General features: G+C 46.6%; 1 protein-coding gene across 4 annotated transcripts; it reads left to right on the forward strand.

Moving 5' to 3' along the window:
* Positions 1–1,916: 1,916 nt before the first annotated feature.
* Positions 1,917–20,805, forward strand: LOC122365201 (UNC93-like protein). Of its 4 annotated transcripts, none has more exons than XR_006253698.1 (9): positions 1,917–2,031; positions 7,826–8,312; positions 9,826–10,067; positions 11,254–11,377; positions 11,731–11,819; positions 12,102–12,229; positions 14,404–14,560; positions 17,990–18,637; positions 20,383–20,805. XR_006253698.1 is itself a non-coding variant. In XM_043336198.1 (8 exons), exons 2-8 carry the CDS (start codon positions 7,997–7,999, stop codon positions 18,485–18,487), a joined length of 1,554 nt encoding a protein of 517 aa, XP_043192133.1. In that variant the 5' UTR covers positions 1,917–2,031; positions 7,826–7,996; the 3' UTR covers positions 18,488–18,775. The 4 variants fall into 4 exon arrangements, 1 of the variants encoding a protein (XP_043192133.1); XR_006253700.1 differs by having other exon boundaries at positions 17,990–18,633; positions 20,385–20,805; XR_006253699.1 differs by having other exon boundaries at positions 1,935–2,031; positions 7,829–8,312; positions 20,385–20,805.
* The last annotated feature ends 2,403 nt before the right edge of the window (positions 20,806–23,208 follow it).

Here is a 23,208-nt window from a genome sequence, read left to right on the forward strand (position 1 = left end):
GGTTAGCCGACCACATTCCTCTGTCCGATTTACCTATGCCTACCGTCTGACCCGGAAAATGATGAGAATGTCAAGAAACGGGACTGAAGAGTCGTGAGAACAAAGAAATGCTGGCAAGATGTATTCACTGTCAACAACGCTCAAATGCTTTGGTGTCTGCATGTAAAAGATCGTTTGCTTTGCCCGCAACTACCGAAATTCAAGTGCTTACCTTTAGGTAAACGACTTGATTTTCTTTGGGATATTTTGTAACAAGCATTCGTCAATTTACCGCCCTGCAATTTGCGAACCATATTCAGGCCATACGCCAGCCTCAGACCGTTTACGACCACGAACATCATTCGGTGCGGTCGTCGTTGTTCTCTCCGGCCCTCCCTAGAGGGGGGGGGGCTTCTGTGAGCCTTGAATGGGTCGTGGACTGGTGTTGAACATTGACGAGCACGAGCTGAGCCAAATACGACCAGCCCCGCAGCCTGGTGGCGAGTTCCAAGACTACAGCTTCGAAGTGGCTCGTAAAGTGTACCGCGGCGCTGAAAGCGCTCTTGGAAGAGTCTTCTGCGTGATGGAATATTCAGGGGGGGGGGGGGGCACTGGGCATTCATGCCACCTTGGTTTTGCAGCATTCATTTGTGAGTGGCTTTCGACCATCCTAGGCTCTAGATTTAATTTAGTTTGGAAGCGAGTTGAGCAGGGCCATCCATCTTTTACCTTCAGTCACTGTCACATAAGTATTGTTAGACATGAAGGTTCGAGCTCGTGGCTACCTGGCATGAGGTGGCCGCGCACAGAAAACTGACACTGAGATCGAATTCGAACGGCCGATTCGGTGACGGGCAACTCATTTCCACTGCCCCCACCGACATAGTCGAGCCGAACCAGGTCGAATCGTGCATGCTTAGGTTGTCTGATGCGGTGGATATAGCTCGACTTGCATTTTGTCCTAGCTCAAAAGGAACTTAAAAAAAAACAATTTTGTTCGCTTTGTGCATTGTTCAAAGCTGGCAAATTCACACCTCTAACATACCGCCACCATTCAGCGGCATACAAGTGCTCATCAGAAGACTCCGGACATTCACCTCTACTCGGAGGAGCCGTGCAGGGCAGAGGAAAGATCAGATGATTCTGTCGACCGACCTCGGAACGGGTTCTGCCGTCGCTGCGCCGGCTGCGGTCACAGGTCGGAAAACCGGTGACTGCGTGCGTAGCGCGTACACGCGACCTCACTGCCGGCTCATACGGCGTATTTCGAATTCGGGAGAAAGCGCCGACTCATCTATCGTACATCGGTGGGTGTCTTCTGGTATTCTGCCAAAAGACTGTGTAGACATTTCTTAGCTCAGTGGGTCCATTGACAGGTATACAAAATTTGCTGACTGTATTTGTATGGAAATTTGTTTTGCTAGTAAGCCTGCATGACTAAATATCCTTTATGTTTCAGGGCCACGCTATCTTACAATTTAACATTTGTATCAAAACTCAAAGCATCCTATATCAATGAAGTTACGTTGGTGCTCGAATCAGTGATATGCATATGTACTCTAAAAAAGCCACGAAACATAAAATAAAATAATCTATGCGACACCCCACCTGGCCTTAAAATTAGCTCCATACATAAAAAATTTGTGACGAAAAACTGATCAGTGGTTTATCTTTTACAGAACAACCTTCCTCACCAAATGAGTTAGGGACACCATCGATCAATACGAATAAGCCAACATCGAAACCGTCGTCCGTCCTCCATACAAATAAGGTGAGATTTCGACGCGATGTGAAAGGGTCTCGAAGGACAGTCCTTTCGGGGACGGATGCCGAGCCGACCTCCAGTGCACCGGGGGGGGGGGGAGATTTCGGCCTCCCCCTGGCGGGCGTGCGTTCCGCCCGGCGCGGTGCGGAGAGGCTGATCACGGCTCCCATCTCCCTGCTCAGTCTCGGCTGGGAGGTGGACCGGACGACTGGCAACGGGTGGTGGTCTGACGACCCGAACAGCGGCACAGCGGGCACGGCGGGTCAGCCCAGTCGGGCCACACACAGGTGAGACAGAGGCCTTGGGTCACCGAGAAGGTCACACAGGTGAGACAGAGACCTTGGGTCACAGAGCAGGTCACACAGGTGAGACAAAGCTTCAGGTCACAACTCAGCCAGGTCACAGCGTAACAGGACCACACAGGTCAGACAGAGACCTCAGATCATAGCGCAGCCAAGCTACACAGGTGAGACAGAGGGTCTCAGGTCAAGGTTCGACCAGGTCAGGTCACAGGACAGCCATTTCAGAGGTCGGCGAGATAAACATAGGATAGATGAGTGAGACAAAGCCAGGCAAGCTGCTTGCCGTGCCGTTTTTATGTCTGTCTGCCTTTTCATATGCAAAGAGCTGAGTGGTATGACATAGTCGCATGTGCCTATTTAATCGGATCGCTATCTAAAGCTGCAATGTTTTGAACGAACGCATTGTTAATTGCTAAGTGAGACGTGCTATGCAGGTTCTGGTTCGTACCGGCCGACGGGAACTTCGGGGGAGGGGGGTTGAAAAAATGGCTTCACCTACAAAAGAGAAAAGATCCGTATCACCCAGTTCCTTCAATTGATTCACTGCTTCCCCACTCACTACGTGCGAATTGAGGAATCCCCTGTACTCGTATTAGGCCTTTCAACCAGGCCACGGAATAAACATTGACCTAGCTGATACTGATACTAACTGCAAGTAAAACATTTTGCCAGCCTGCTGCCTTCAACTGATAAACTTAATACGTATCGAGTGGGCTTCATGAAAGCCAAAGTCCTGTGGCATTCAACATGATTAAAAATTGTCCATTTATTCCGCAAAAAAAGTGGCAATTAACTGGCGGGAAAATATTACACTAGGCACAGGCAGTGAACTTTTCGAACACGCGCACTGCAGCGGGTCTGAGCCGAACACGAACTGCAGGGGGGGGGGGGTTGAAAACAACCCCCCCTGAGATCTCGAAAACGGCGCAACGTAGCGACAAGCGGTAAACGGCGTTGGATAGGTTAAGATGAGATCGACAAGAAATACTAAGATCATTTTTGGGTCAGGTCAAAAACGAGGTCACCAGAGGTCACCGAAGACAAAATGTTACGATTTTCACAACAGGAATTTCGCGGTAGTTTTTCTTGAATAACTTGTCTTGCACACAAGACAGAGGATCGATTCGAACGCCATCGTTCTTAGCTCGTCAAGGCGCATCGAATGATATATAATATGACCTCGAAAGGTCAAGTTGAAAATTTGACCTCAGGTCAAGGTCATGACCTGACCGAAATAGGTCATGTTGCATATCATTCGATCCGCATTGACGAGAAAAACACGATAAACGTCGAACGGAGTCTCTATCTCTACTCAATCTCAAGTTATTGAAGAAAAACCGCTGGTGACCTCAGGTGACCTAAGATGACCTGGAGATCACCTTCCAAAGGTCATAAGTGATATGTTTCGGTGAAATCACCAACAGGGACCTGTAATACTATGATCCTGAGCGTATTGAAGTCATAGGATGGCATTCAGAGTAAGTTGAAATTTCTCCCATTGACTTATAATGGGCCGGTCGCAAAAATGACCTGACCTTAGGTCATCGATATAAAAATTCCGAGATATACAAGTTGTAGCTCGTGATGACTTTACTATTTCCTGTGGGTTTCAAGATCATATCTCAACAACTGTGGGCTTGGTGGGATTGCAAACTTCGAAATTTACGTTTCGAGGTAGGGTCACTTGACCTGACCTGGTGACCTGACCATAGGTCACCTGGGGTCAAAATTTTTACTCAAGGTGTGCAAAAGTTGTGAGAACAGGTATGCCAAATTTGGCGGCGCTACGCGCCGCCGTTTTCTCGCAATTTGCGAAAAACCACAAGGGGGGGTTGAAAACAACCCCCCCCTGCAGTGCGCGTGTTAAGGCAACTTTTAGGGAATGTCCAAACGCAGCATTCTAGATTTACCAAATCAGCTGCCTCATTGCAAATAATATGGCCGATGAAAAGCTGCTGAATACAAACCAGCCGTGTTACCGCAAAATCATATGGCAAGTAAAAATGTGCAGTGCTTACCCGTATGGTTTACACTGTAATACGTCCTGTTTTTTTCTTTTATATAAATTCAGTATTATGGCTGCTCTGGACCACAACGCTTAAATCCCTTTCGCCCATGAAGTGGAGCTGCAGGGTGAGTCCGTAACTAGTCCATGGCCATCTGACCACATGACTCGCTCATAAATCCGCTGGTCGGTCAAGGTCAGGCTCTCCCGAACCGGTTCTTATACTACGCGCGGAGTGATTATGTCACACTATACAGACTGACAAAACAACAACCAAAATAGACGTTAGGAATTCGCAAGTCATACCTACCGTGACATAAAATACGTTATATTGGAACAAAGGTTAGCATTAGGTAATCTACTGATAAATAATTGCAGCATTAACCCTATTCCTGGCGGGGGGGGGGGGCCTCAGGAGCCCCCCCTGAGGTTTTTTGGTTATTTCTCCCAAACGCGTTGAGCTAGGAAGCTCAAATTTTCTGACTTTTCCTAAAAGGCTTCTACGCAACATGTCTGAAAATTTTGAGTTGATCTGACCTCAGGTCAGGTCACCAGAGGCGGTTTGGTGACCCTACCTCAGAAAAGTTTGCAATCACGCCAGAGCTAGAGTTTTTGACCGATCAATTTCTTCTCTTCAGGGTTTAGTTAGGGTACCAGTATGTGCAATTTGTATATCTCGGAATTTTGATATCGGTGACCTAAGGTCAGGTCAATTTCGCGACCTCCCCATTATAAGTCAATGGGGGAAAAATCAACTCCCTGTTTTTACCACTAAAACGGGTCGGAATGGCCCCATATACCATACATGACTTCATATACGATCAACCTTCACTACCTTGAGGTCTGTTTTGCTGTTGGGCAGCTGTGAGGTCATGTGACGTCATCAAAGGTCACCAAAGGTTTTTGGCCAATAACTCCGTACAGGAACAAGATACAGACGCGTGGATGGTCTCATTGTGTTCAGCTCGTCAAGACGCATCGAATGATATACATGATGACCTCGAGGTCACGTGACCTGAGGTCAACCTTTGACCTTGACCTTTCGAGGTCAACATATATATCATTCGATGCGGATTGACGAGAGGATCACGATGATGCCCTTAGTTTGTTCCTATCTTGACTAATTCGAAAGTTATTCGAGAAAAACTCTCTCCATATCTAGCGCCGCCATTTTGACTTTTTCGACCCCTGTGACGTCATCTTTGACCTGACCTGAAAATGACCTTTGTAAAAATTGTATATCTTGGCCGTGCGTATCCGATGCCGTTTACCGCTTGTCGCTATCTTGCTTCGTTCTCGAGATCTCAGGGGGGGGCCGAATCGGCCCCCCCCGCCAGTTTCTTGTCCCGGCGGAGCCCGCCAGGAATAGGGTTAAAATAACCCAGAAATAGATTAGCCATGGAATATCCCGCATTTTTCCGTTCAGGTACCTACCATGAAAGTTGATCAGTTAAGAAGTATCAATTTCATTTTAGTACACCTTAAAATCTTATTGGTTCTAGCTACCGATATACGTTACTCGTCAGGAAGACCCCTGCTGATTATTTAGAAACAGTCATTGCCAACCTCAAGTCCTGCACCTGTCACGTGCAAAAAGAAGAAGTGTCGAGTTTGTTTCCAATTCCATCCTACCATAACTCGGCAATTACTGGGGTGATGACGCTGAAATTTGGTATGTGGGTAACCATCCGCCGTGTCATGTATTTCCATGTGTCACGATTGGGGTGATATTGCACGTGCGCACGTGCACGGGTCGCTTCCGGATCTGGAGAACAGCTCGACCGACTGCGCTCGAACTTGGTATACCGTTGGGGACCGCGGTGACTAGGGAACTGGGGAAAAGTGAGCTGGAACCAGGTTTGCACGTGCGCACGTGAAGGGTGTCGCTTCCACATCTCGAGAACGACTCGACCAATAGCACTAAAATTTGGCACCCCGCAAGAGACCTGTAGGTGGAGTGCCATGCACAGAGTACCTACTTCCTTGCACTAACGCACGTGCAGGGCTTACATTCACGCTCGCTCGTTTATCGCCCCAAAAGGCGTCTTACTGGTAGTCCAATACTAACCACCTAAGTGGTGCTTCGCACAGGGAAACATCCCAGTGCAAGTGTAGTGTAGGTAGAGCGGCGAACCACCTGTTCCACCACCATCAAATTAGCGACACCCGCCCTCGGTTAACGAACCCGAGCCGTCCGCGCTGCTAGCACCTGCCCATTACGCAGTTTCCTCCTTCTTTCGCAATATGTCCTGTACCGCCTGTCTGCCAACATCCTTCAGTCTGACAACGGCAGATCCGAGGCTGAGAGCGCGATGCGATCTGCCTCCCTCCCGCATCCCCTCTCTCTAAACTCGTGCGGACCGGTCAGGCCGGGTGACCTCGACCTACCGGCCGCGCGCGAGCCCACCACAGGCACAGTGAACGGGGACACGGTAGCCGCGCGTCAATCACAGAGGCCCGCGGCCCCTCCGCCAACTGCCGCGTACACCTCTGCGGTGGGCAAGGGCCTGTCATTGGCGAGGACACGGTTTGCTTTGTTATGCAGGCGGTAGGCAGCGTAAGATTGGAAAACGCTGTGAGATATGAGATCGAAAGGATTTTGGACGGACTCATCCACGGGGCTTGCAAGAGTGCGAGGTGAAACTTGGCAGTGGCGGTGCATTTGAATGACAGCCAACCTTGCGAAAGTCATGCCGGAAGCAGGAATAACGCAGGCCGCGCATTCTCAAAGTGTATAGTTTGGCACAAAAGATGTGAAAGTGCACCCAACGAGCAGTGACATATGACAATATTATCTGCTCGTCCGTGTTCAACAATCGGAAATGGCACATTCTAATCTCCGGTAAGCTCCATTTCAAGCGAGATTATGCGAAGAGAAATTCAACGCCATCAGGTACCTTCTTTAAAACGACTAAACTGTCGCCGTAGACAGTAAAATGGAAAAAATATGTGCACTTCCTAGTGGTGAGCACCTTACATTATGATAAGTAAATCGCTGGCTTTCTCTTCTCCTCCTTCACGTGAAAGATTATCCCCGATGAAGATTATTCAAATCGCTTCCTAACACAATCCTTATTCAATTCGTCACTTTAAAAATGGCGAATGTGCTGTTCTGAAGCGCGAACAAAGCTATAGAGACACAAAATTCCTCGATTTTGCGTACATTTGTCCCAATCTCGACAGAAGGGGGTAGAAGCGAAGTTCTGCGTATGACTAGTAAAATAATCAGTAATAAGTGCACCTATTGACGGTTAGTGGTCAACTCGAGATAGCTTCTTGGAACACGTACGTGCAATAAACGACGCTGCGTTTGCGTTGTATCGTGTTGGTTGTCCATTATTGGTTTTAGTACATAATAGCCGTTTTCACGACGGCCATCTGGTACACATTTGGTACACATTTGGTCAGATTTGGTGCAGAGTTGGTCAAATTAGGTTCAGTGTGTTTCTTCGTAGCTATTAGCTAGGGTCGCGCTAATTGCTTATATGCCTTCTTTGTCATACTGTCAGACATTACCGTCGACTAAAACACTGAAAAAGAGTTCATAATTTAAAGATATTTGGTGTAAAAAAGATTTAGTACAGAATTGGTCAAATTAGGTGCATTCGCCGAATAGCCGTCATGAAAACGGCTAATATCGGCATGTGCTTTGTCTGAAATTTATTATTAACCATAAAGTGTTTAGTGTGCAGCAGGGTTCTGGCTATTGACCTCTTACCCGTGACCTCGCTGCGCTAGAGACGTACTCTGACACCTCGTTTGTTTCATTTGCAGCAGCCGCGTGGACGCTAACTCCACCATCAGCCGGCGCCTCCAACGGCGGGTCTCCCTCCGCGCTCATCCCCCGGCTGCGCCCGACCTGCCTGACCTGCCTGACCTGACCTGACCCGACCTGACCTGACCGCTGACCTGACCTGACCGCTGACCCAGCACCACACCATCGTCATGCCGCCCCACGAGGAAGCCCACAACGCCGCCTTCGAGCCGGAGGAGGGCGCATCGTCTCCCCCCGCCGCGTCAGAGGTCGCCGACCGCTCACCAGAGGTCGCTGACAGCCCGGCAGAGGTCGCCAGCAAGAAGCCCGATCCGATGTCTCTTGAGGAGGCTCAGAACCATGTGGCTACCTCAGCTGGTAAATTCGAGCGTCGCGAGCGCTGGAAGATTCTCAAGAACGTGGTGGCGATCTCATTTGCCTTCATGTGCCTCTTCACATCGTTCCAAGGAATCTCGAATCTCCAAAGCTCCATCAACTCAGAAGGAGGTAAGCATAGTGCATTGTGACTGTAACGAGTAATTAATTAAGTAATGCTAGGACGATTACGTGGCGTGCTAAGTAGATGTGCGCCGTCAAACATTTTAAGACGGCATTAAACTTTTTGATTTAGAGTTTCTTTTTCATAGCGTCTGCGATGTGACAGTTTCCCATCAAAACAGGGCACTTCATTCTGTTAATCTGTATCGGCAACTTATGTGAGTTAACCCGCGCGGGGCTGGGGTCTCCAGCCGAACGCGCGGGGCTGGGGGGGGGGGGTAAATTTTACCCCCCCCCCCCTGTTATCTCCCGAACTAATGGTCCGATTTGGAAAATTCAAACGCCAATCGAAAGCTCTCATCACGAACTACTAAAAACATATACTTAATTTAAAGTTTGAGGTCAAGGTCAAGGTCAGGTCAAGGGTACAAATTGCAAGTTTCTACAGTATCGGCCTTGCACCGTAGTTGCCGAAGAATGGAGTCATGGATTGAGACTGATCGCCCAAAACGTGTTCTTAGGCTACCAAGACAATATTCGTTGCATACAATATCATTCAGAGGTCAAGGTCAAGGTCAGGTCAGGTCAGGTCAGGTCACCAAAAAACAAAATATAGAAAAGGGCATGTGCGACACATGTTTTATGGGTCATTTTACTCATAGAATTCAATAGGCACACTCAATAAGTGATATGGACCACCTCTGGATGAATTTCAGGTCGAGGTCAGGTCAAGGTCAGGTCAAGTGAGGTCAAATTTTGAAGTTGGTTTTTAAGGCCTAAAAAGGTGTCTATCTGATGCAGTTTTTCACGGCGAATCGAATGGTGCTATTTTTGTTTCCGTACGAGGTCTAGAACTTCCAAAAAAGTCATTTTTCAAAAAATTTGTGTGTCGTGACGTCATAAAATTTTGAATAACTCCCACATTTTTGAACCGATTCTTCTAAAATTTGGTATGCAGGTGCACATAGACCACTTCTCTGACATATATTCCGGTTTTTTCGATAGATTCAAAATTTTGGATTTTATAATGATTTTCCCAAAAAAGTCAGTTTTTTGAAAAAATTTAGGCCAAAATCCAAAATTTTCAAAAAACCGAGATAGCCACTTGATAGACAAAGTAAAATTACGTATAACCTTTTTTGTTACGTCTTGATTCCTTTAAAAATGAAGAATGTTAGCGGCGTTTGAACTTTTGCCGTTTTTGAGGCGAAAATGGCGAACATGACGTCACTAAAACGTCAATTTCTCAAAAATTTTCCGACGGATTTCGCTCAAATTTTCAGGGAACGTGTCAAATTGATGTAAGAAAAGGTACTGAAAGTTTGGCGGCGCTGCGCGCCGCCGTTTTTGAGATATCGCAAAAATTCGCGAGGGGGGTAAAATTTACCCCCCCCCAGCCCCGCGCGGGTTAACTATTACTCACGAGAGCTTTTGTATTGCACAAAGCTTTCCGTTCCCAACATAGTTGCATGGCAGCTCGTCTGACTTCTCTCTTCCCTCCCGCTCTTTCCCCCTCCCACAGGCGTGGGCACCATGAGTCAGGCGGCCGTATATCTGGCTCTGATCCTGTCCTGTCTGTTCCTTCCCTCGCTGGTCATCAAACGGTTGACCTGCAAGTGGACGATGGTGGTGTGCACGCTGCTCTACTCGGTCTACCTGGCTGCCCAGTTCTACCCGCGACCCTTCACCATGATTCCGGGCGCGATCGTGCTCGGACTGGCCGCCGCTCCCATGTGGTCGGCCAAGTGCACCTACCTCACACAGGTCAGTCACGGGGCAGGCGGGGTGGCCTTGCAGGTTGATAAGTGTCAACTGTGTAATGGATAGTTAATTATTGCCGGATGTTATATCTAGATCCGCATGTTTCTAAAAACAAAGCAAAACAGACGTCAAAATATTACACATCGGCAAATGAATAATGGCTAAAATGGGAAATAAATGGCACACAGTATCAACATTTTTCAATACAATATAATAAAAAATGTTTGACATGTTTATTGCATTCCAGCCTTCTCTATCATATTAACCCTCGCCGGCACAGGGGGGGGGGGGGGGTTGATGCAACACCCCCTAAGGTTTTTCGCGAATAACTCGCGTAAAAAGCGGCCGATCGCGACGAAACTTTCAGTACCCTCGCATTGATCAATTTTACAACTACCCTGAAAATTTCATGACCCTGACCCCAATGACCTTTGACCTGTGACCTCTTTTCTGTGACCATGTTTGGCCGAAATCGCGGTTCGGCGCATGTCGGCTCGCATTAGCCGCGCGTTTGCTAGCTTTTCGTGGTTTCAAACGTTCAAGCATGTGATTTGATGTTGCTCCCATGCATTAGGGTGGGTGTCAAGGTCACCTGAAGGTCAGGTCAGGTCATTGACCTTTGGTGACCTCGGGTGACCTCGGTTCACTTTTTCGTGTTTTACATGTTTCTAGGCTAGTTTTTGGAGCTGAATTCGAATTTAGCAGCCATTTGAACATTTACGAAGTAGTTTTGGTGCCTTCTTAACATGTTACGAAGCTGTCCGAGGCGGATGACACGTATTACGAATACCCGTCACTACCCCTACCGGTTGACCTGACCTGACCTGACCCGACCTGGTCTAAATGCTTAAAGACATCATCTCTGATCAAAACTAACACGATATTCGTGATCAGTACCCCGGAAAACCACATAGCAGCCACACTTTACGACTTTCTAACAGGTCCCGATTTTCCCGGTTTTCGGGTCATTGACCTGACCTGGAAGGTCATTTGATGACCTAGGACCTTAAAATTGGGTATCATCGGCTTCCTCTCGTGACGGGCAACACGCTCGTTTTTTTCCGCGAAGCTCTAGCTCGATCAGGGGCCAAACGCGAGGGGGGGTTCGTACCCCCTTGTGCCGTCGAAGGACTCAAAATGGCCTGTGCCGGCGAGGGTTAAGGTTATTGATAACATTTATGGTTTTCAGGTTGGGCGGATTCACGCTGAAATCATCGGGGAGGACTCTGAGCCTGTTATCGTCAAGTTCTTTGGCATTTTCTTCTTGTTCTTCCAATCGGCGCAGATCTGGGGCAACTTGATCTCATCACTCGGTATGCTATAGTTGAATGATATGTTATACGCATAGGTCCGGCATGATCAATACGAGAGACATTATACAAAGACTCGTAGCGTGGACATTGCATACGATGAAGTTCGCATCTTCTGAAAACTTGTAGAGAATATCTGTAACGATGGTGTCGGCACGCTTTATCGTTTTAAACGTGTTTCTTGCGTTTAAATTTATCTGTCTGTAGGAGTGGCTATCAGGGGGAAAAGGCATATTGACATGCTGTACATACGTAGTGTTTCAGGCGTTGTTAGCGCCCAATGAAGTCAAACCAGTATTTTTCGTTGTCTTATCTTGTTTTCACCATGCAACAATAACGGTATAATGTCATTTCAGTTTTGTCCCCGGGCGGCAAGCAGCTGGAGGCCGTCCCGTCGGAGGAGAGTCTGACCATCTGTGGCATCAACTACTGTCCCGGGATCGAGGTAAGGAATAACAGACATCCAGCGCCATGGGAGGAGCACATACAGGGGATTCATCATCCCACTACGAATAAAAAACTTATTTCTGACCGGCATAATTCCCCACCACCGAGTGGCTTCAGTTCGCTCAGTTTGATAACGATGATGTTTTGATTTTAAAAGCATTTAAACGCGACCTGCCACCTGGTTTTCGTTATGCGTTTCTAGATGGATGGGTTACCATCTTGACAAATTACTGAGTGTGCCCGCTCACAGTACCCACTGATCGGTACTCTTCTCTCGCAGTCGGCGTCCAACAACACGAACCTGGAGCGTCCCCCGGAGAGCCAGATCTACACGATGGCCGGCATCTTCCTGGCGCTGGCCGTCGCATGCAGTGGCTTCATCGCCCTCACCCTCGACAAGCTGGACAGGTGAGGTCAACGAGCTACTGAAGCTGTTGACAGGGAGAGCGGGCTACCGGCCCTGATCTTACAGTTATTTTTATCGAATGGTGATTTTGTTTCGGTAACCGGGTTGAGACTAAGAACACATCACGAACTCTGTCCTTAAAGGGACTATCCCACCTTCTAAAATGTTGTTAAAACCAGCTAAATTGTGCCCGACTTTATAGATTGGATGACCAGGAACACGGTTCTGGCATTTATTTTTCATTAAACATCTTAGGCTTCCCATATTTCAAGCACAAACTTTCAAATAAGTGACGTCACAGCCCAAAATTACCTCCTTCCCCAGGCCACATTACTGTCATAAAGCTGATTCTTTTTATTCTGTAGGCACCACAACAAAGTTCAGACCAAGTTTTAAGCGATTTTTCAACGAACAAACCCATTTAACCCGCGCCCCGCTGGGCTATTCAGCCATACGCGCCCTGCTGGGGGGGGGGGGCAGATTCTGCCCCCCCTGTCTAACTTCCGAACCGATGGTCGTAGAAAGACGGGGGAAAACGGCAATCGAAAGCTCTCAACAAGGCGGATCTTAGGAGCCCAAATTTTTTTGCTTAAATAGGTCAGAGGTCAGGTCAAGGTCAGGTCAAGGGTACAAAATGCAAGTTTCTACAGTATCGGCCTTGCACCGTAGTTGCCGAAGAATGGACTGAGACTGATTGCCCAAAACGTGTTCTTAGACTACCAAGACAATATTCGTTGCACACAATGTCATTCAAAGGTCAAGGTCAAGGTCAGGTCAGGTCAGGTCAGGTCACCAAAAACAAAATATAGAAAAGGGCATGTGCGACACATGTTTTATGGGTCATTTTACTCATGGAATTCAATAGGCACACTCAATAAGTGATATGGACCACCTCTGGATGAATTTCAGGTCGAGGTCAGGTCAAGGTCAGGTCAAGTGAGGTCAAATTTTGAAGTTGGTTGTTAAGGCCTAAAAAGGTGTCTATCCGATGCAGTTTTTCACGGCGAATCGAATGGTGCTATTTTTGTTTCCGTACGAGGTCTAGAACTTCCAAAAAATCATTTTTCAAAAATTTTGTGTGTCGTGACGTCATAAAATTTTGAATAACTCCCACATTTTTGAACCGATTCTTCTAAAAATTGGTATGTAGGTGCACATAGACCAGTTCTTTGACATATATTCCGGTTTTTTCGATAAACCCAAAATTTTGGATTTTATAAATATTTTCCCAAAAAAGTCAGTTTTTTGGAAAAATTTTGGCCAAAATCCAAAATTTTCAAAAAACTGAGATAGCCATTTGATAGACAAAGTAGAATCACGTATAACCTTTTTTGTTACGTCTTGATTCCTTTAAAAATGAAGATGTTAGCGGCGTTTGAAATTTTGCCGTTTTTGAGGCGAAAATGGCGAACATGACGTCACTAAAACGTCAATTTCTCAAAAGTTTTCCGACGGATTTCGCTCAAATTTTCAGGGAGCGTGTCAAATTGATGTATGATAAGGTACTGAAAGTTTGACGTCGCTGGCGTAACGCGTTTAGAAGTTATTGGCGAAAAACGGGAGGGGGGGGGGGCAGATTCTGCCCCCCCCAGCGGGGCGCGGGTTAAATCAGAATGACTAAACGAGGTGACGTCACACTAACGGTCGCTCCATGTTGAAGATAGGGCCTTGCACAAGGCCCATTTTCAAATGAAGGGAACGAATTTCTTCAACACCAAGAGGCCGCGGGGGTTGCAACCTAGATAGTTAGATAGTGGTTTCTGAACCTCGCCGCAAACTTGGCTATCTCAACTCAAACCCCATGTTAAAGGTGGGATAGTCCCTTTAAGCTCTGTCAGAACAACTCATTCCTGGAATGGGCGATTCGATATGCATTGTTCAATCAACAACCCCACAAGCCACAACAGCTGATTAGTTTGAGATCACCCATCATTCCTCCTCAGGGAAATCGGTCGTGTTTGATCTACGCATAATAAACCTCTAAAATAAAATCCATATATACAAGTCCATAACCACTGATTGCTCGGGGCCTGTTGACATCCCTAACGTTCCGCTCCTTATCACCACCGATGCCCTCTTCACCACTGGAGAGCGTTTATCACGCCATCCAGTGTGCCACCCTTCGCTCTCTCAGTCCCAATTGTCCCTCGTCATAATGGCTACTCACGACCGGCAGGTACGGTGAGAAGGAGCGCGCCTCGGCCGACACGCCGCCGCTGCAGCTCCTGCTGGCCACCTTCACCCACATGAAGAAGCCCTACCAGCTGCTCGTCATCCCGCTCACCATGTGGTCCGGCTTTGAGCAGGCCTTCATCATGGCCGACTTCAGCAAGGTAAGACGCCAAATCCATTCGGTTTGGTAATGGTGGATGGAGGACGAATTTATTACCGACTGGGGGGGGGGCGGTTATCCGCCCCCGCCTGAGGTTTTTCGTTAATAGCGGGAAAACCGCGGCGCTGAAATTTGGCATGACTATTCTCTCATCAATCTTACACATGGTGTGCAAGTTTGAGCCTCCTAATTTTTAAGGTCAGGTCACTAGGTCACTTTAAATGACCCAACCACAAATCACTTTTTTGCAACTTTGCCACAGTGTCAGAGCTATAGTTCGTTTTTTCTAAGTTCGACCCTCACTGTAAACGTCTCTTTGAACACAGCACGAGAATTGGAAGCTAAATTACTGAGAAAACTCGTTGGCGCACAATGATTTCGCAGACGATCAATTGTATCAAAATTATTTCTACCTGGCTCCTTTTTCCCCCACTCGCAGCTCGGTATTTGCAGCCTCAGAAGGATTGAGGTCTTGTCAGGAAGTGTAACTAAACTAATTAATGAATCGCACGGCGCTTAACGTAACAGTGTATCATCGGTGTTAGAAACTTATTTTGAAAATATTAGTTCATATCTCCAATACAAAGTGCGCTAACCAGTTTTCTCAGTAATTCAGCTAGCCATTCTCGTGCTGTTTCCAAAAAGATGTTTACAGTGAGGGTCGAACTTAAAAAAAAACGAACTATAACCAGTATAACGCCTTTTGGGGCGACTAACGGAGCGAGGGAGAGGGTGGGCCTTGCACGTGCGAAATTGCGAGGGGTTACCTCCAACTGACTTGTGCACGGCACCCTACTAACTGGTCTCTAGCGATGTGCCAAATTTGGGCACAATCGGCCCAGCCGTTCTCGAGATCTGGAAGCGGCACCCTGCACGTGCGCACGTGCAAAATGGGTCCCAACTGACTTGTGCACGGCACCCTACTAACCGGTCTCTAACCGTGTACCAAATTTGAGCGCAATCGGTCCAGCCGTTCCCGAGATCTGGAAACGACCCCTGCACGTGCGCACGTGCAGCAGCACCCCAACTCTGGCACATGTATATGCAGTGCCTAGTGGGTGCCTACCTACATGCCAACTTTCAGCGCAATCGGCCAAGTAGTTACCGAGATATTGCAATAATTACAAAACTGACACCTCTTCGTTTTGCACGTGGCACGTGCATAAGGGGTCACCCACATGCATCGGGAATAGTCCAATACTTGGTAGAAGGAATGAAGCTACCCTACAAAAATTACCGCGTGTAAATCGGTCAAGTGGTTGCTGAGATATAAGCCTCGCAAAAGCGTGACCACGGCCGGCCGGCCGGCCGGCCGGCCGCTCATGCTCAGAAATTTCCGTTAACCCGCGCACCGACGGGGGTCTGCGCCAACTTAGTACCGACGGGGGGGGGGGCGGATGACCGCCCCCCCCCCTGAGATCTCGAGAACGAAGCAAGATAGCGACAAGCGGTAAACGGCATCGGATACGCACGGTCAAGATCTACAATTTTTACAAAGGTCATTTTCAGGTCAGGTCAAAGATGACGTCACAGGGGTCGAAAAAGTCAAAATGGCGGCGCTAAATATGGAGAGAGTTTTTCTCGAATAACTTTCGAATTAGTCAAGATAGGAACAAACTAAGGGCATCATCGTGATCCTCTCGTCAATCCGCATCGAATGCTATATATGTTGACCTCGAAAGGTCAAGGTCAAAGGTTGACCTCAGGTCACGTGACCTCGAGGTCATCATGTATATCATTCGATGCGTCTTGACGAGCTGAACACAATGAGACCATCCACGCGTCTGTATCTTGTTCCTGTACGGAGTTATTGGCCAAAAACCTTTGGTGACCTTTGATGACGTCACATGACCTCACAGCTGCCCAACAGCAAAACAGACCTCAAGGTAGTGAAGGTTGATCGTATATGAAGTCATGTATGGTATATGGGGCCATTCCGACGCGTTTTAGTGGTAAAAACAGGGAGTTGATTTTTCCCCCATTGACTTATAATGGGGAGGTCGCGAAATTGACCTGACCTTAGGTCACCGATATCAAAATTCCGAGATATACAAATTGTAGCTACTAATGACCTAATAACATCCTGCGACTTTCAAAGGCCTCCGACATCTACTGTAGCTCTGGCACGGTGACAAAGTTGCAAAAAAGTGACTTGAGGTTGGGTCATTCAAAGTGACCTGGTGACCTGACCTTGAAAGGTAGGAGGTTCAAACTTGCACACCATGTGTAAAATTGATAAGGGAATAGTCATACCAAATTTCGCGGCGCTACGCGCCGCGGTTTTCCCGCTATTCGCGAAAAACCTCAGGGGGGGGCGGATATCCGCCCCCCCCCGTCGGTGCGCGGGTTAATCTAAGGAAAGACTACGCTCGCTTCGCTCGCTCCGTGACTACAGTAGATGACGGAGGCCTTTGAAAGTCGCAGGATGTTATTAGGTCATTGGTAGCTACAATTTGATTATCTCGAAGTTTCGATATCGATGACCTAAGGTCAGGTCAATTTCTCGACCTCCCCATTATAAGTCAATGGAGGAAAAATCAGCTCCCTGTTTTTTTTTTCTCACTAAAACGAGTCGGAATGGCCCCATATACCATACATGACTTCATATACGATCAACCTTCACTAACTTGAGTCCTGTTTTGCTGTTGGCCAGCTCTAAGGTCATGTGACGTCATCAAAGGTCACCAACGGTTTGTTGCCAATAACTCCTTACAGGAACGAGATACAGCCGCGCAGATGGTCTCATTGTGTTCGACACGTCAAGGCGCATCGAATGATATACATGATGATCTCGAGGTCACGTGACCTGAGGTCAACCGTTGACCTTGACCTTTTGAGGTCAACATATATATTATTCGATGCGAATTGACGAGAGGATCACGATGATGCCCTTAGTTTGTTCCTAGCTTGACTAATCCGAACGTTATCCGAGAAAAACTATATCCATGTACATACATATAGCGCCGCCATTTTGACCTTTTTGACCCCTGTGAGGTCATCTTTGACCTGACCTGAAAATGACCTTCGTAAAAATTGTAGAACTTGTCCGTCCGTACCCCATGCTGTTTACCGCTTGTCTCTATCTTGCTTCGTTCTCGAGATCTCAGGGGGCGGTCATCCGCCCCCCCCCCCCCCGTCGGTTCGAAGTTGGCGCAGACCCCGTCCGTGCGCGGGTTAAAGTAGGTAATGTTGCTCTCTTGAATGTGATTACCACTTTCCTTCTGCCTGCAGTTCATTGGTGTGGTGCAGGTATGTCATTGCTGATACATAATGTAGGACGAAAGATATTGATCTGACTTGAATACATTTAGGGGGTACAGTGCATGAAAAGTAATGCCCAGTGCCCAGCAGGCTTGTGTGATCAACTTCTTCAGCGCATTTATGCACCACGAATGGCTGGCCACTTCCTGACACACTCTGCTGTCCCCAGGCGTTCGTGTCGTGCGCGTGGGGCATCCACCGTGTGGGTCTGGTGTTCATCGTGTACGGCATCGTCGACTCCATCTGCTCATTCAGCTTCGGCTTCATCATCAAGCGCGTGGGCCGCGTGCCGCTGTTCCTGGTGGCCGCGGCGCTCAACTACGGCGCACTGGCGGCCTTCCACCACTGGCTGCCGCGGCCCGACGAGGCAGTCGGGTTCTTCCTGGTGGCGGCCGCCTGGGGCGCCGCTGACGCCGTCTGGCAGACCCAGATCAACGCCCTGTACGGGGTCATCTTCCCGGAGACGGCCGAGGCGGCCTTCAGCAACTACCGGCTCTGGGAGTCGCTCGGATACGCCATCGCCTTCATCAACGCCGAGCTGCTGTGTCTGAGGCACAAGGTGGACCTGCTGATCGCAGTGCTGACCGTCGGCATGATTGGCTACCTGGTCATCGAGCTGCTGGAACGGCGCCGCGCCCGCGGATCGCTCAAAGTCAGCAAAGAGTAGGGCGGACACGGTGACAGAGTGTAACGAGTGGCACGGGGTGGAGATAACTATTTTTTTATAGTGCCAGGAACCTAGCATAATGAGTAAAATACAAAGAATAACTATTCTTGTGACAAAGTAAAAAATTGCAACAATTTGTTTCTGAGGTAGGTATTAGAGATGCACCAAATTTGCAATTTCATTACCCGCCCCGCCCCGCAGCTACCCCTTGCCCAACCACAACTACCCGCAAGCTGATTTTGGCTGAGCCGAACCCGCAAAAAACCCGCAATTTTAAAAACCTGCTTTTGCAAGGAAAAAATACAGCTGGTTCAATGCTAGAGCTATATAAACCTTACTTGCTTCATTGTTGTGCAGAAAAAGACAGCCAAACAAATAGAAAGGACTTGAAATTGCTATGCTAAGTCCTCAGGAAGTGCACACTGGATAATGGAAAACGAATAATGCATCAATACATTTGAAATTCCTTTCTGAAAAGAATTCAGTAAAATCTTTCTCTCACCTTACTGTTACCCTTCAGCATTGGCTGAGGATCAAAATTTCACTCTGGTTCCTCTCAATGTTAGGCTTCTGGAATGATACTGTTATCAAAATGAATGTTGATATAAAATTAAAAAGATATGCGATTTCCAATTAAAAATAAATAGTGACACGGTGAATAATGCGTATCCAGTCGATCTACACATAAAACAAATCATGCAAAAGTCCAGCAAAAATCAACTTACCAATGAACCACGCATTTTTGGAAACATGCGTCAGAAGCGTCACCAACAGCTGATTGCAAGGAATGTTACAGCGACTAAACTATTGCAGCCGTAGTTAGTGCGAACTTGATGCGAAAACACCGTTGTATAATGCATATTAATGTGCCATTCTGATAATATTATTTTACACAACAGCTAAAGTTTTACAATTCAGAGGTTAATCACCGGTTAGGAAATAAAGAGACAGTAAATACTAAATAAAATTTGATTGTAAAATTATTATTGCGTCATCAATGACAGCTTTCCTTCGCCTCAGAGACCAAAATTGACGCAGTCAAATGCCCATCCTTGTCAGAATGTCGAAAGTGCGCCAGTATTGTATTGCGTTATGTTTGGGCCGCATGCCAGTCAATATTTTGATTTTTTGTAAGGGTAATTGCAGGTAATTGGTGTGTTAGTTTCGTAATATAGGGTGGGACAGAACATAGAGTAGGATAGGTAATCAATGAATTTGCATCAAATTTTGTTTAGCTCTTTTTTATGCCGACCAGACGCAAATAAAGTAACATGTGGCATTTGCTCTGATTTTCAACATCAACATCTCATTTTAGTCTGGGTTCTTCCATAATGCATATCTAGTGCACACTGCACATAGACTTCAGTTCAGCTTCCTATAAGTTTGCTTTCAGGTTCTTTTATGTTTTATGGAATGCTTTCATCAGCATTTATTTATGCTTTGTAGTTTGTTGTTTGTACCCTGGTTTGGTCATTGGTAACCGCAGGTTGTTTGAAAAGACAAACACTATTCGTTAGAATTGTGTTTTTCTATTGAAAAACAACCGGAGCGGTCGTTCTCCGGGCTATGTTTGCAAAGTTGGCCTGAGATTGTAGACTGTGGATGCTATTGCTGGTTGTTTTCAGTTTTGCATTTGAAATGTGCTTCCTAGATATATTTTTATATTTGGTTCTGTTTTAAAAGTTGTTTTGATGAATATTGTATTGTTAACCTGAGCAAATGCACTTCGCATTGTGTTCTGCATCTAAAAAAAAAAAAAAAATTATAGGTTCTCAAGTCTGACCGCCAAATACCCGCCACACGACAAGTTTTGCTTCTCGAACCCGCCAAAAACCCTGCGGGTTTTGAAAACCCGCAGAAAGCGGGTTTGCGGGTTCAAAAAGGGCATCTCTAGTAGGTATGTACTTTGTTATGTAACAAATCGATGTTAAAGCCATTAATTAAGAGGGAAAAACGAGACGAGCATAGAGTGTTAGATCAAAAACGATTAGCATGATTTAGCATAGAGAATCACAAACAAAATATTAATAGACATACGGATAGCATGCTCATTGTCTCGTTTGTTTCAAGTGAGTTCGGCACACCTAGTGTAAAAGCAATAGGTAAAAGGTAAAGGTTACCTAGTATGGAAATGAACGATGGAGTCTTGCATTCGTAAACGTTAGGTATATGAAGCGAGCATTCGGCAGAATGCCATGGTTCTTTCAAAGCATGCCTAACATTGGACTGCTCAATGGAGACCGCAATACCCATGGACATGCACTGTTGACGCTCATATCGAGTTCATGTGTTGTAAATAATAAATATGTAAACTTGTGTATCTGTGTGTCGCTTTTTGAATTTGTTTAGGAAGGATGGTTCGAAAAAAATGTGCATTTTGCAGTTAGCGGTATCTATAATGTACAAATACGAAAGAAGATATGGACAAGGTCGCCACTCTCTGGGCTAAAATAAAATCAGGAGCTTAGTTTCCATTTAAAATGACACAAGCGTCTGAGCAATTAAAAGTTATCGTCGCAATTACAAGATAAAAAATCAAATATCGGTACATCACCGGTGATGACTCGGAGGTAGTCCGTTTGGCATCCCGCGATGGAGAGAGCGACCGTGCATAGCTGCACAAACTGCTTCCACTTTCCACGTAAATTTTAGCTCGCATTTCACAAAATTATAACACTCCTGTCAAATGTCATTGTTTCTGTATCAATGCAAATTGTAGTTCCTTACGGAAACACGCTGACGCACTAACAACGTTCCACTCCACTTCACAATCGGTCTACGCTTCACAAAATAACACTGCCAAGGTCAATACCACCTCGCACTTGCCAACGAACCGACCTAACATTCACCGCTCACGAATCACTCACAACCAACCCACCAGTCCATTCACTTTACTACAGGGACGTCCCCATAGCAACACGCGCGCCTTTCCTAACCGAGAAGCAGACAGCTGACCGCGCGTGGTCAGCCGAGCTGAGTTCTGATTGGAGGAGCGCGTGACCCAGCCGTGACCGTCGCTGGGACGTGCCCTTAGCAACAGCTCAAGCTAGAGGTAAAGCGGCAGGAGGCTTCGGAACTAAAACGCGCCCATTCTCGTGAGCATGACAAGGACATTTCAACGTTATCTAATACCTACATCTGTCAACTCACAAGGGAATGAAAGATACCTATGCTTCACCAGAGCAGGGACGAGAGACAAATCGAAGATTTTTAGCTCGAAGATTCTAGACATTTTACGAAGCTAAGCTTGAACATAGATTTTGTCAACAAAAATGCATGGATAAACATGTCCGTAGTGGTTGCTGAGTCAGAAGTAATCGCTCCGTCTTCCGTATACACTATACAGCACAAAGTCGGACTATAGATGTCGGGCCACAGCGACTTTAGCACCGAGCGACAAGCGGCGACCATCCAGAGGGCGCTCTAAGCGCCTATCCTTCCCTTCCAAACGGTAAACGAGTGCGACTGTAACAGCTGAAAGCTGTGACATTTTGTTTTATACCTACCCCAAAATCGTATTCTTCCATACATATAATGCGTAGCCAATTCTCATAACATTTCGCCTGCTGGAACGTCCAGGTCAGGAAAGCGACCGGGTCACACGTCTGCCGTCCAGCTGCTCCCGCCGACCGGCAGACAGCGCAAGACCAAAGGCTCGCCGAAGGGTGGAGTACAATGCAACTCCACCCCATTTGATGCAAAGCATGAAATGGATTGATTACATCAGTTTCATATAGGTATCTATTAGGTCGTTCAATAAGTAACAGTCAATGGTCATATTATGCTGCGTACCCATAAAGAAAAATCCTTCCAAAAATGGAAGGCTTCAAAAAATGGAAGATTTGACCACAGTTTCCCCGACTGATCTGACCTTTGAGTGACCTATTAATCGATCAAAAATTGCATGATGCATACGTTGAAGGGGTAATGTCTTCATATTGATGTGTTTACAATAATTTCTCTGAAAAAAAACACGTAATAACTTATAACAGGGCCCAGGGGACTTTTGACGATTTTTGCCATTTGACTTTTGTATCTTTGACTTTTTTGCCATTCTACTTTTATCTCTTTGACTTTTTGTTGGTTTGACTTTTTACTTTTGACTTTTTACGTTTTGACTTTTATCCATTTTGACTTTTTATGTTTTGACTTTTATCTGTTTTGACTTTTCCGTATTTGACTTTTTGCTTTTGACTTTTATCCTTTTTGACTTTTTCACATTTGACTTTTCTCCTTTTTGCCATTTTGACTTTTTACTTTTTGACTTTTTAATTTTGACTTTTATACATTTTGACTTTCTTCCATTTGACTTTTATCCCTTTTGACTTTTTGCATTTGACTTTTTGTCTGTTGACTTTTTGTCTTTTGACTTTTTATCATTTGACTTTTTGTCATTTGACTTTTTGTCCGGTTACCAGCTTCCAGACCCCCTGGGGGCAGCACACGACCGACAGCACGCTGGCTGCTGCTGGGACTTGTGGGAGGTTTTTGGATACAAATGCAGTCGGTGACTACTGATTTTACAGCTGGTAACGCTGGCAGCTGTGAGCTGCATTAAAAATAACTTAGACACTTCGCTGATGATTTCTGACTTTTCGAATGCCACTTATGTAGGTATGTTGCTTGTCGCTGCGTTGAAATGGGGCCGGGTAAGACGTAGCCCCCAGTATAGCGTGAAATCCAGGAGCTCCCGAGAAGTGCAAATGAATGGATGAATGAAT

This window comes from Amphibalanus amphitrite, unplaced genomic scaffold (genome assembly GCF_019059575.1).
Source record: "Amphibalanus amphitrite isolate SeventyFive unplaced genomic scaffold, NRLGWU_Aamphi_draft 000721F_arrow, whole genome shotgun sequence".
Lineage (NCBI taxonomy): Eukaryota > Metazoa > Arthropoda > Thecostraca > Balanomorpha > Balanidae > Amphibalanus > Amphibalanus amphitrite.